Source organism: Pholis gunnellus (genome assembly GCF_910591455.1).
Source record: "Pholis gunnellus genome assembly, chromosome: 23".
In the NCBI taxonomy this organism is placed as follows: Eukaryota; Metazoa; Chordata; class Actinopteri; order Perciformes; family Pholidae; genus Pholis; species Pholis gunnellus.
In genome coordinates, this window is record NC_136550.1 from 1,389,918 (window position 1) to 1,404,037 (window position 14,120).

A 14,120-nucleotide genomic window follows, 5' to 3' on the forward strand; every position below is an offset into this window, starting at 1 on the left:
GGCCTGAGCGGACCAGTGCTAAGCTAGCGCTAATGTGATACGAGACTTCTGGTTGTCTGATTTAAAAATAAAAGCGGATTTATTTCTCGTGAAGAGCTTGTATTGCTGAAGTTATGCTTCTACGACTCACCATTTAAGAAAATAATTGCTTACTTAATAAAAGCTCGCGTATTTCAAACACGCCGATGAGTTAAACTCCACAAATGACAGCCGTTACCTTTTTATTTTGAAGAGCATTTCATTTCCGTTATGAATGCGTCTGACTTGACGTATCTCTGTGTGCGCTGTGAGGCCGAGCAGCACCACCTGGCGGCTCGGAAGAGAAACTGCAGCCAAAACATTACAAACCGACCAGAAACAGAAGTAGAAAAAGTGCAAATAACGCAGTCAAAAAATACTCCATTATAGGAGTAGAAAGTACATTTCCCTCTGAGATGTACTCTACTGAAGTACATGAATTAGAGCTTTATATGGTGCATATTCTTAATGTGTTTAATCAGACACCATCACGTCATGTTTCACTGAACATTTGGTTTAATTCATTTGATGTTTGTCAGAAATAAATCAAGTATTCATTTATATCAGAAACGTGTTCAGTGAACGTTACAGAGAGTCATTACAACATTAAAAAAATACATTTACACAAACTTCATGATACAAAACACAAATCTGTACAGAGAGTAAAGTGTAAAGTGTGCTCATCCGAAGCTGCCGTCTGGAGGTCGGTACAGTTTGGGGAAAGTGAGCAGCTGAACGCCGCTGAAGGCGAACTTCCTGCTGCCGATGTTCTTCTGCACGTTCTCCATCCTGCACCCGTCCCTGTGCACACACACACACACACACACACACATATATAAACACACACTGGGAAACTGTCTTGTTCAGTGATAAAACAACAACCATCCGCGTAGTCCACTTGGTGCCCAGTGCTCCCAGTCCATGCAGGTCTACTGGTACTTGGCCAGCAGTATAACCAGGCTGAGGATGAGCCAGAGCACCAGGAGGTGAGAGGACACCAGGAGGAAGGCCACCGGGTACAGGTGGCGTCTGGGGGCTTCGGGCGCAAAACACGGCGGGAGCCACGAGCCCTGGAGGCCGGGGGGGCGCTCCCCCGGGTCCAACCCACAGACAGTGACTCCTGACTGGGCGTAACAGCCGAGCATCTGCCCCCAGGACAGACGAGACCTGGAGGAGGAGTGTGTGTGTGTGTGTGTGTGTGTGTGTGTGTGTGTGTGTGTGTGTGTGTGTGTGTGTGTGTGTGTGTGTGTGTGTGTGTGTGTGTGTGTGTGTGTGTGTGTGTGTGTGATGAAGGGAGACGAAGAGAAGAAAATAAAGAACAACGGATGATAAAGATCCCGAAAGAAAAGAAAGAAAATGTGAACACCACATAAAATAAAGAGGGGAAAAAAAGAAACACAAAGGAGGAAGTAAAGGAGACGACGGAGGAAAGGAAAGGAGGAAGTGGATGTGTGCGTGTTAAACGAACCTCCTCATGCAGTCGAGTGCGACGCTGAAGTGCTGCCGGCCGAGCGAGTGTCGCTCTCTCAGCAACACACACTGCTCCAGCGTCACCGACATCGCCGTGCGGTCCTTCGCACTCTTGCAGCTCGTCAGGCGCACGCCGTTCACCTCACGGCACACCTGAACACACACACACACACACACACGCACACACACACACACACACAGACACACACACACACACAATTAACATTGAAGTTGTGTCTCCTGTTGAGTGCGAGTCAAATATTCTCATGTTTTTGCTCTGTTTTCGGTCTTCTTCTAGTTTTATATAACTTGTTATTTATTTCTCTCCTTGTGCTGCTACATCACCTGAATCTCCCGTCTGAGGAACAATAAGGTCTTTGGTCCTCATCTTTTCTTAATCTTAGTCTTGGTTTTAGTAGTAGCATCATAGTTTCTTGGTCTTAATCTTATTTTAGTCTCTAGTCTCGTCTCAGTGGCGTTCTTAGTCTGGGTCATGTTCTTACTCTTATCTTAGTCTTGTGTTAGTCTTGGTCTTAATCTTTGTTTTAGTCTCATACTTAGTCCTTACTAGTCTTAGTCTTGTTCTTGGCCTAAATCTCGTTCTTAGTCCCTGTCTTGTCTTATTCTTTGTCTCATCTTAGTCTTAGTCTCGTTCTCGTCGTATCTTAGTCTTGTCTCTGTCTTAATCCTGTTTTAGTCTCATTCTTAGTCTTAGTCTTTGCTAGTCTTGTCTCATTCTTGGTCTTACTCTCGGTCTCGTCTTATCTTAGTCTAGAAAGTAAACCTTCCAGACTTGACTGTCGAGCGTCTCACCATGGCAGCGATCCACAGAACCCCGACGTTCTTCCTCTTCTTGGATTCCACGCTGTGATCCAGAGAGGACAGCAGGTCCGACAGAGACCGGGTACCAGCTGAGAGAGACAAGACACTCCGGTTCAGACCCGATCGTGGTTTCTAGTCTCAAAGACGATCAACAGATAAAAGAGCGGAGAGGAAAGAGACTCGTACCCGTTTGAGGCAGCGCGCTGCAGTACGCTCTGAGACGCTCACTGCTCTGCTGGTTCACTCTCTCCTGCAGCGAGCTGTCACCAAACCTCAAACACACAACAACACACATGAGTACACACTGAAAACTCAGGATTTTATATATATATATGAATACGTGTATTAAGTGTGTGTTCACCTCTCAGCCAGACTCTGCTGCTGGTTGATTCCGATGTTGAAGAGAACCGGATGAACTCGTATCAAACGTCCGTCTCTCACTTCCTGCGGCAGCGACCAGAAGGTCTCTGAGGGCAACGGGACCTCGACGACCAGACCGGCCCTGAAGGAGGCGAACACACACTGAGCTGAGGGTGCATTGTGTGTGTGTGTGTGTGTGTGTGTTTATGTGTGTGTGTGTGTGTGTTAGCCCACCATGCTCCGCGGAGCGTCGGCAGTAGGTCGTCACTTTTCGCCTCGGTGACGGTGAACGCGACTCTGCTCAGGTCGGCCACGCCCACCTCCATGTCCTCCAGCATCCCCACCTCGTCACCTGACACACACACACACACACACCATGTTAGAAGATATGCAGCATGTGTATCAGGTTAGTGTGTGTGTGTGTGTGTGTGTGTGTGTGTGTGTGTGTGTGTACCGTAGGTGCTGAGCAGGCATTCAAACTGAACCAGGAGTCCGACCGAGTGAAGCTGCAGCAGGAAGTCGTGATCCTCCAGACCTCCGTAGAGCTTCAACATGAAACCACACACCACAGCAGAGAGCTGGAGAGACGAAGATACGTTAAGATAAGACGAGCCGTTACTGAGCTCTGTGTAGTTGCTTCGTGATTGTCTCACCGCCTGGCTGAAGACGGCGTGGCGTCGTTGGACGACGTGTGCCGGTCCCTGGGCCACGGTCGTGGCCGCCGCCCCCTGCAGGACCACGAAGGTCATGGCGGCTCGGGCCTTCCCCACCGCCTCACGCACGCAATCCCTCAGAGTGACCACCAGGGGGAGCAGCTGCTCCTGCCAGGAGGAGGAGGAGGAGGAGGAAGAGGAGGCTGGAGGAGAGAGACAAGATCATCGTTTAAATTTCCCTGCTTTAGTTTAGCGTCGCAGTCTGAACGGCAAACAGAGCGTCCCACCGGTGTTCTGAGAGTTTGTGTCCCCCGTGGCTTCCTGCTGCTCTGATGACATCACCTCCAGGGGGCGGTCCTCCCGGCCCTGCAGCCGGTCCACCATGGCGACGATGCAGTTCAGGCTCATGGCGACGTTGGCCCACGCCCTGTCCTACACACACACACACACACACACACACACACACACACACACACACACACACACACACACACACACACACACACACACACACACACACACACACACACACACACACATACATAAAAACAAGCACTACACAATAAGAAACGAGTGACGATCTCTCACACACACACACACACACTTGCCCATTCCTCCTCGTCGTACTCCGTGTCCCGTCGCCCCTCCTGATTGGTCGGCGTGTCGTCACAGAGCAGCCTGTTGCTGTGGACGTGGCCGCCGTCGGGTGAACGCTGGCCGTGGATCGTCAGCAGGGCGCTCTTCACCAGCTCGTCTTTGAGCGCGTGAACGAACTGCTCCGTCTGAGCGAGAAGGAACGATTCAAGAGAGAACGAGAGATTATCAACCCTCTGAACCTCCAAGCCTTTAAACCCTCTACTTCCAGCCTCTCCTCTCCTCTCCTCCTCTCTTCTCTCCTCTCCTCCTCCTCTCCTGCTCTCTTCTCTCCTCTCCTCCTCTCTTCTCTCCTCTCCTCCTCCTCTTGCAGCTCGTCAGGCCCCCCCCCCCTCACCTGTTGAGTCAGGCCGTCCAGGACCAGCTGCAGCCGCGCGGCGCTCAGCTCCAGAGAGACGGACAGCAGCTCCTCAGCGAGCCCGAAGACCAGAGGCTGCAGCTGGGCCACGCTGGCCAGCAGCTCCCTCGCTCTGGAGCTCTCGTCCCGGGAGTAAGAGACGGAGCTGGAGAGAGGAAGACAGCCGGACAATTTTAGCCGTGCGCCATTAGCAACATTTGCTAACAGTAGACAAAACGACAAAATGTGCCGATCCACCAAACGCACAAGTTTTATTATTCAATTAATTCAGTATTTTCATATCATAAGAGATGTTTTTCAGATTTAAAGCCTGTTGCATTATGGGAAAGTGAAAAGAAACGAACGGATGCACTAATCCAGACAGAGATTACAGAGATTAATCCACACACACACACACACACACACACACACACACACACACACACACACACACACACACACACACACACACACACACACACACACACACACACACACACACACACACACACACACACACACACACACACACACACACACACACACACACACCTGTCTGTGTGGTTGGTATGTTTACTGAGCAGCTTCTTCAGTCCTCCGTGTTTGAAGGCCTGGTGGTGATCAGCTGGAGCCCCGACTGTTATGACCTCATACCACACACCTAGAGAGAGAGAGTTTATTGGATTATTATTATTAATAATAATAATAATAATAATAATAATAACAATGATGATGATGAGCTCTGAGTGGACCTGTGCGGTCTGGACCGGTGACCTCCATCCTCTGTGAGTGCAGGTTTGTTGGAACAAACTGAAGGTGTTTGTCTGATTTACTGCTGCTCGACTTAAAACACGACGAGGCTGTTTGATAGAAGAAGAAAACAATGAAATCATATAAATACATTTTATAAATACATTTGGATTAGATAAAGGTAAATGTACTTAGTTACTTTCCACCACTGTGAACCAGAGAGCGTTAGAGGAGCTGGTGCTTTTGTTTCCCTCTGCTTGCAGTCTTTATGCTAAGCTAAGCTAAGCTAAGTGGCTGCTGGCTCCAGCTTCATATTTATCGTACAAACACGATAATGGTGAATGTGAATACGTGATAATCTCCGCCGAAAATGTCAAACTATTCCTTTAAAGGCTGATTTCGGCTCCTTTAGTTAATTTCACACCTGAGAGTTTGTCGAGCTCAGCGAGCGTTTCCTGATAACAGCCAATCAGGTGGTCACAGTGCTCGATGACGTCGTGGCGGACCCCGTCCCAGTGGGGTGAAAGGTCACCGAGCTCCTTCACTTCCTGGACCCTGAAGGAGGGAAATAAATACGGGCTTGTTTGAGATTTACGAATGACTCTGAATGATTAAAGCTGATATATAAATATAAAGCATCAAGTGCAAATTAAGACAATAAATTAAAAATCTTAAAGATGAGTTTCCATAAACGTTGTTGAGTTAATGAGCTCGTAGATCAAAAGCCTCAAAACAAACATTATTTCATTCTTAAATGCAACATTTTACCTTCTTCTCTGGATTTTCTGTTGATAAAGTTTAGTTAAAGGGTGTCAGTTCCTGCAGGTAACCCTTTGAATAGAGACGCGTCGCATGACTTTAATACTGAGAGAATACAAACACACACCTGCTGGTGTGGCTCTGTATGAGCGCGCTCAGTAGCTGTTTGGGTAAAGAGAAAGAGAGCGGCGTCTCTGACATCTGCTCCCGGACCAGCAGCCATCTTTGATCCTCCGTCTGAAACCGGTACACCTTACACACCTGAGCACACAACACTGCGCACGCGCGCACACACACACACACACACAAAAAGTATAAGTGTGTATATATATATGTATATATATATATATATATATATATATATACACAGACAATGTCAAAATCACTCTGAACACATTCAAAGTTCCTAAATTGTAAAAATAGCTAGCAAGACAAAGCTAACTAGCAAAAGAATAATTAGCAAAACAAAACTAACTAGCAAGACAAAAAGCTAACTAGCAACAAAATAATTAGCAAGGCAAAGCTAACAAGAAACCAAATAACTAGCAAAACAAAGCTAACTATCAACAGAATAACTAACAAAACTAACTAGCAACAGAGTAACTAGCAAGACAAAGCTAACTATCAACAGAATAACTAACAAAACTAACTAGCAACAGAGTAACTAGCAAGACAAAACTAACTAACAACAGAGTAACTAGCAAGACAAAACTAACTAACAACAGAATAACTAGCAAGACTAAACTGACTAGCAACAAAATAGTTCCTAAATTGTTAAAACTCATAATTTCTGACCCGCTCTCATCATCGGACTGTTTTCTTTGTCGTGGAATGAGCTGTGAAGACTGTCGCACAGGGCCGGACACTGGCGAGAGAGAGACGTGGTGCAAAGATCAACACAAAGAAAGCGGTGACACCTCTACGTTACACAAGTTACAACCAGAATAAAAACCTTGTGATCAGGAGGAGTTTCTCCCTCCATCTGCAGACGGGACACCTTCACCTCCCCGGCCTCGTTCACGCCGTCCATCGTCCTGATTTAAGAGAGGAAGGAAGAAAGAAAGAAAATGTAACTAGCTATAGAAAATGTAACTAGCTACTGAATATATGAGAAGAAAGACAAGCCTCAGAGAATAAATGTATGAGTATGACAAAGATCGTAAACCTTAACAATGAAGAAACAACTAACTAGCAACAAAATAACAAGCAAGAAACAACTAACTAGCAACAAAATAACAAGCAAGAAACAGCTAACTAGCAACAAAATAACTAGCAAGAAACAGCTAACTAGCAACAAAACAACAAGCAAGAAACAGCTAACTAGCAACAAAATAACTAGCAAGAAACAACTAACTAGCAACAAAATAACTAGCAAAACAAAACTAACTAGCAACAACTCAAAAGACTTCCTAAAACTAAAAACGTCCTAAATAACAAGATGACTAGTACAACAAAGCTAACTAGTAAGAAAACAACAAGCGAGACAGAGCTAACTGGAGAGAAGATGACTAACCTAGTAAGACAAAGCTAACTAGAAACAAGATAACTGACAGTTAACTAGAAATAAGACCCTCAACAAGACAAATCAACAACACACAAGATCACTAAATGATCAAGCTGAAGACTTGTTATAAACAGCTGAGTAGACAAGAAGACAAATCTAACTCACTGAAGACATCTTGCTCAGCCAACTTGCTCATTTGTTGTCATCAAAGATAATTAACAAGCCATGAAGAAACCAGAGAGACGACGCTAACAGTTAACTGCAGCACAAAGCTCTGTCACTCAGCCAACCTGTGCCAGCCAGAGGCATCAGTAAGCAGACACACCTGAGCGTAACGTGTCAGCACACCTACCACACACACACCTACCTACTGCACATCACCTACTGCACATCACCTACTGCACATCACCTACTGCACATCACCTACTGCACATCACCTGGCGTCTCACGCTCTCTGAAGGTGTTGTGATATTAAAACAGGAAGTGTCTTTCTGCTCTCTACAGAGGCGGAGCCACACACACACACACACGCACGCGACCCCTCTCACTTCCTCATCTGGCTACAGGTATCCAAGCAACAGCCAATCAGGTGACGTCTCGGACACCTCAGTGAAGAGACATGAATTCATCTCACTTACAGAAAGAAGCCTCAAAGTGAGATCAAAGGAGGTTTTCTGAGGAGTTGAAGCGTGTTTAGAGCTGTTGTTACTGGAGGGTGTTAGATGTTCATTATGATGATGTAGAGTGTTTACCTGAGACTCAGGGAGACGTGAGGCTCTTTGGACCGGAGCAGATCTCCGATGGAGAAGGAGGTGAAACCCAGAAAGCTGCTCTGAGAGAGAACAAGATGAACAAAGAGTTAACGATGTGATATTTCAGTATGTTGGAACCTTTCCTGCTCCTGTGCAGCCTGAGCCCAGTTCATGGAGGGACTCAACACGGGCTGCAATAATAAATACAGAATCTTACTGTTAATATACAAGAAAGTTCATCATCTGAGCTCAATCAGATACATGTCTCTGTGAAGGTTCAATACTTAATGTTTAGTGCTTTTTATTGAGGTTATTTATATTATTTAGACACAATAGACACACCTGTCAGGATATTGCGATACATCAACACCTAAATTATATCACGTTATGTAAAGAGCTGCAATATCAATTCATTAATAAATGACCCATTCTGTCTGACACACACACACACACACACACACACACACACACACACATCGAGGTCATGGCCGTGGACCAAAAATCCCCCTCAGCAACTCGTTGCTAAGCGATAATCAGAGGATTACCTTGACGAGTGAAAAGCACTCAAATAACACACACACACACACACACACACACACACACACACACACACACACACACACACACACACACACACACACACACACACACACGTATAATACTATAAACTGAAGTCAGATGTTCTTGTCTTTGATATTTTAGTGATAAAGTCTCTTTAATTCTAATGTTTCTAATGTTTCTTCTATTGATGTTAAATGACACAAATGGAGCTTTTTTTAAGCATGAACAGGAAGTGACACTCAGCTGCTGATGAAGATAAAAGATATTTTGTCTCATTTAAAGACTTTAAAACACAGAAGTCACACAAACACGTCGGTGTTAATCATGACAACAACACTGAACATGACTGCTGCAGACGGAGAACGGACTCATGATTTACTGCCACGTGATGCTAATAATGTAAAAATGATCAAAGAAAAGAGAACAATAGGTATTTATTCACTTCCTGTTGAAGTTCTCTGAGTTTATAAAATACAGGAAATGATGGAAACATCTTTGTTGTTTGAGCAACTTTATAAACAGATTTAATCATCGATCCGACGCAGGAAGACGTTTTTAATGAGTAGAAATATGAAAGTCTGAAAGTCCTGCATTAAGAATGTAGCTGAAGAACAAACGTACAGTAAAAGCACTTTGTTTCTTCATTTCTTTACTTGTACATCGTCGCGTTATTTCTTATTTTATTCACATTTGTTGTTTGTTGTGTTGCTAACGTCTGCTAGGAAACAGAACCACAGAGACTAAGACAGACAGAAGGAAACCAACAGGAAGCTGAGGCTCCAACAACACACACGTTTCCACATTTCCTCGTTTGCAGCTGAAGGTTTAAACAACACACACGCACACACACACACACACACACACACACACACACACACACACACACACACACACACACTGAGCTAATCTGTGAGATCTTCATATAAACAACAGGCTTTTAAGATTAAGTGCTAATCCTCATCAAACCTAGACACACACACATGAATACAAACTGCACTCCAACAATACAGAACATTACAGTGTGTGTGTGTGTGTGTGTGTGTGTGTGTGTGTGGGTGTGCACCTCCCTACCTGTCCAGCAGAGGAACTGCTCCCTCCTGGTGGACAGAAACATTTGGTGCACGACATCATCCCGCTCTGCATCCCCACAGATGAAAGAAAAACCTAAAAACCTCTTCCTTCCTGTTTACTTCCTGCTCTTTTATTACTTTAATCTAAAAGCTGAAGTTTGATGCAGAGCTGATGTTTCAGAGTGAAGTAACTCGTTCACAACTAGAAGTAATCAGAGTAGCTGCAGAGCAACAAAACACCTCCAACACTGAACGCACCACCTAACGCAGAGTTCACCATCTGCACCTGAACGCACCGCTGAAACTGCATAAAAGAGTCGAATAACTGTGTGACAGCAGAAATAAAAGAGAAGAAGAAGAAGAAGAAGAAGATGAAGAAGAGCAGGAAAAACGGACAAATGAATCCATCAAATGAAAATCCTGCTTCAGTCTTCGTCCCTCAGCTGAAAAGACTGAAACACACCAGATGAATATCTCTCTGCTCCCTCCATCACCTCCTCCTCCTCCTCCTCCCTCGACAGGATTAAAATAAACCATTGGCATCATGGGAAATATGCAGATTAGCGAAGCGCCTGTCGGGCCGGTCGGGGTCGAGTTTGGCAGAAAGCAAAACGGCCAAAAATGGAAATATCAAAAATCTCACTTTCTCTCTCTGAGGCTGCCCTCGATGTTCACTCTGTGTGTGTGTGTGTGTGTGTGTGCTACCACCGCTGGTATTACACATCCTTTGCACTAATCCTCTTACACGCTCTGAGAAATAAAAGCTCTGACTAGAACCACATTGGGTTCTTCAGCATGTCCTCATAGGAGAACACTGTGTTTCAGGTAGAACCCTTTTATTAAGGTTCAGAGGGTTCTACCTTGAGCCCAATACGAGGGGTTCTACAGAGAACCCTTCTCTGGTGTAATGGTTCCTCTCTGGAGCTTCTCTTTAGAACCGTTCCACCATCTAAAGGCCTTCACACACCAGCAGCGAGACGAATAAACAACACAAAAAAAGTGAAATATTCACCACATGTCCGGGGCTTTTATTGTGAAAGGTAAGAAAGGAAGCAGCGGGTCTGGTCTGCGCCGCGTTTGTCGAGGTTGAAAGGAACAAATAAAGTTTGCCGTCTTGTTTTCAGAGCCTCTGCAATGTGATTGGTCGATGCTTTGATGCCATTTTCACGCCAACAATTTGCTTCACGTTTTGGTGTGAACGCAGCATTATAGTATAGACACACACACACACACACACACACACACACACACACACACACTTACTGTGGTGTGTGTTGTCGGCTCCTCTCGGTGGTAAACGGTGACTTTGATCCTGCTGTGGCGGTAGAGAGGGTAGTCACCACGGAAACACACTGATGTCAGGAACACGCTGTCATCCGATCCCTGACACACACACACACACACACACACACACACACACACACACACACACACGCTTTGTGAGGACTTTGAAACATGCTTATCAGGCTGCGTTTTAAAGCCAGTAAGTGTGTGTGTGTGTGTGTGTGTGTGTGTGTGTGTGTGTGTGTGTGTGTGTGTGTGTGTACCTCCACTATCTGGCAGCAGCAGTACTTCCTGACTGTGTGAGTGTGTGTGTCGATCACACACACTTGTACCGTGACTCTGCTGGCTGCCACAGCGAGCGCACCTCTACACTCTGAGAGAGAGAGAGAGAGAGAGCATGATGAAACATGTGTGTGTGTGTGTGTGTGTGTGTGTGTGTGTGTGTGTGTGTGTCACATACCGACACTCAGGTGCAGTGGAGAGACTTTAGCAGCAGATGTGGCTCCACCTTGTGGTCACAAAGCAGCATTACACCAACACACGGTGAAAACTGTGTTTTTCACATTAATAATAAATGAACTGTGGTGTCCATGTGGTCCATGTGGTGGTATTAGTCTCCAGAAAGAGGGCTTCTTGGTGCTTTGATAATAGATGTATTGTGTGTATGAATATCAAACCTCCAGTGTCGTCCAGGTGTTCTTCCCCCCCGCCGCCGTGGCTGCTGATGAGCCGGCGGAGGCGTGCGATGTGTCGCTTCAGCGCGTCTCCGTTGGCGTCTCTCAGGACGGCGAGCCACGACAAACAGTCCTCAGAGCCGCCGGACTCCAGGAGGACGACGGGGTCACCGCCCGGAAACACTGAAGGAGACGCGCGGTTAAAAAAGACGCTGCTTCAGTTATGGACGTCGCTGCAAAGAAGCTTCGAACGTCGGACTAAAGCTATAACGTAGTCGTCGTGATGTCACTCGTCAGTTTGTAGACTGATGTTTTGAAGCCTCGAGTTCAGCGATTTGGCCGTCGCCATCTTGTTTTTTTGCAACCAGTGAACAGGAAGTGACCATATTAGGACTGAGGAGGAGCGACGTAGAGACCTGTCAATCACTGTGTAGCCCCGCCCCTACAGCATCCCCTGCTTTATGGTCTGTTTGACTCTAAATGGACCATCATTTACTGAATGAACATCATGCTGTATTGAAGAAGACTTGAAACTAGAGATTGAGACCATAAACTCATGTTTACAATGTTTACTGAGGTAATAAATCAAGAGAGAAGTAGAGTCATTTTCTCATAGACTTCTATACAACCAGAGGAGTATTCTAAATATTGTCCTCGTCACAGATTACAGTGAACACATCGTGGTGACGTTGTGGATAAATGTGACGTTCGTTATGAAGCTTTAACGGAGTAGAACGAGTTACTCACTGACAGACAGTCGTCTGTCATCGTCTGGAAGCTTCTTCACTTCACATCTCTCCAACAGCAGCACCTCCTCCAGTTTACCACCCTGAACACATACAAATACACACAAACACATACAAATACACACAAATACACATAAACACACATAAACACACATACAGTTTCATGTTGAGATCTATTAGTTCATTATTACACCTGTAGTGTCTACACAAAACCACAGAAGAAGAGTCTCACCGGTTTCTTCAGGATGAAGAACAGGTTTCCTCTCAGACGACAGAACTTCTCACAGAGATCTGACACAGAGGAGGAGGAGGAGGAGGAGGAGGAAGAGGAGGAGGAGAGTGTATCTGTTAGTCTACTTGTATTTGTTTACGCTGCCTTCATTGAAGCATTCAGAAGCTTCTTCTTCTTCTGCTGTGTGTCACACGGTACGTTACAGGAAGTGAAGTCAGAGTGAGTCAGGATGGAAATAGAAGGAGAGGACTGCTGCCGAGGAGCCGCGGAGCAAGGCAGCCGACTGCAGACGGAGGGGACAGAGAGAGAAGAAGAGAGAAGAAGAGAGGAGTGCGTCTCACCCGTCTCCCGTCGTCCTACTCGCAGCGTTCCTTCTTTCTGGAAGTTTCCAGATGTTTGTCTGGACAGAAACAGCAGCTGGCTGTGGTTCACCCTCAGCTTCATCTTCCTCAGAGCACATCAACCGTCTGCTGTCATCTTCTTCATCATCTGATCTTCATCATCATCATCATCATCTGATCATCATCATCTTCATCAGAGCACATCAACTGTCTGCTGTCATCTTCTTCATCATCATCATCATCATCTGATGATCTTCATCTTCATCATCAGGATCTGATCTTCATCACAACCTTAACAAATACATAGAAATAAAAAAAACATACATACATATTCATATATACACACAAATATACTTATATATACATGCAAACATACATATATGTATATAGACATATACATGTAAATATACATATAGGTACATATAAATACACATACATACATATTTATACACATATACACAAATACATATATATGTATGTAAAAAATGAATCAACACATCCAACTTATTCTATGTAAATATATATATTAAACAGTAACGTAAAGTAACGTTACTTTTTACGACAGTTTCTATCTTACAACCGTTGACCTTACTCGGTTCACACGATGGTAAACTTCTCCATAAAGTACGTTTATCTGAACCAACCGGCTTCGTGTTAAACAAAGTGTACACGTTCTAACACTATAACATAACATTAGGTTCATCGACATCACTCACCGGAACATTTAGGAGAGTTTCTGAGACTGAAACCTACTTTTCAGCTGTTTGTTGTTGGTAGTAAACCACAGCGGATGAGCTTTGGACCGCTCAAGTCTCGCGAGAGTTGCGTCCTCTCGGTTGCGCTGCTCATGAAGATCCACAAGATGTCGCGAGAGAGACGACTGCACTACTTTAGAGAGCGCTGAATATCACACAAACCTTTAGATAAAACGATTTATTTCGGTAGCATTACCATAGTGTAAAAATAATAATAATATTATACATTATTTTGAAATGGGACATTCTGCATCATGAGTACTTTTACTTGTTGTTACAGAGTATTTTTGCATTGTAGAAATTCTAATTTTACTTAAGTAAAATATCTAAATACTTCCTCAACACACAAACATACATTTATTAATTATTATTTTTATG

The 14,120-nt window shown here is 44.9% G+C and overlaps 1 protein-coding gene across 1 annotated transcript; it reads right to left on the reverse strand.

The window, feature by feature from the left end:
* Positions 1-538: 538 nt before the first annotated feature.
* On the reverse strand, positions 539-13,770 carry LOC306714703 (type II inositol 3,4-bisphosphate 4-phosphatase-like). Its single transcript, XM_079184813.1, has 26 exons — positions 13,704-13,770; positions 12,988-13,278; positions 12,647-12,705; positions 12,416-12,497; positions 11,672-11,851; positions 11,455-11,502; positions 11,258-11,367; positions 10,974-11,093; positions 8,080-8,159; positions 6,776-6,857; positions 6,619-6,688; positions 5,951-6,098; positions 5,489-5,619; positions 5,067-5,174; positions 4,867-4,975; positions 4,315-4,480; positions 3,932-4,105; positions 3,611-3,755; positions 3,324-3,526; positions 3,125-3,248; positions 2,905-3,022; positions 2,672-2,812; positions 2,497-2,582; positions 2,302-2,399; positions 1,487-1,641; positions 539-819 (listed from the first exon to the last, which is right to left on the reverse strand). The coding sequence occupies exons 2-26, from the start codon at positions 13,088-13,090 to the stop codon at positions 699-701; spliced, it is 2,961 nt and encodes a 986-aa protein (XP_079040939.1). The 5' UTR covers positions 13,091-13,278; positions 13,704-13,770; the 3' UTR covers positions 539-698.
* Positions 13,771-14,120: the final 350 nt, after the last annotated feature.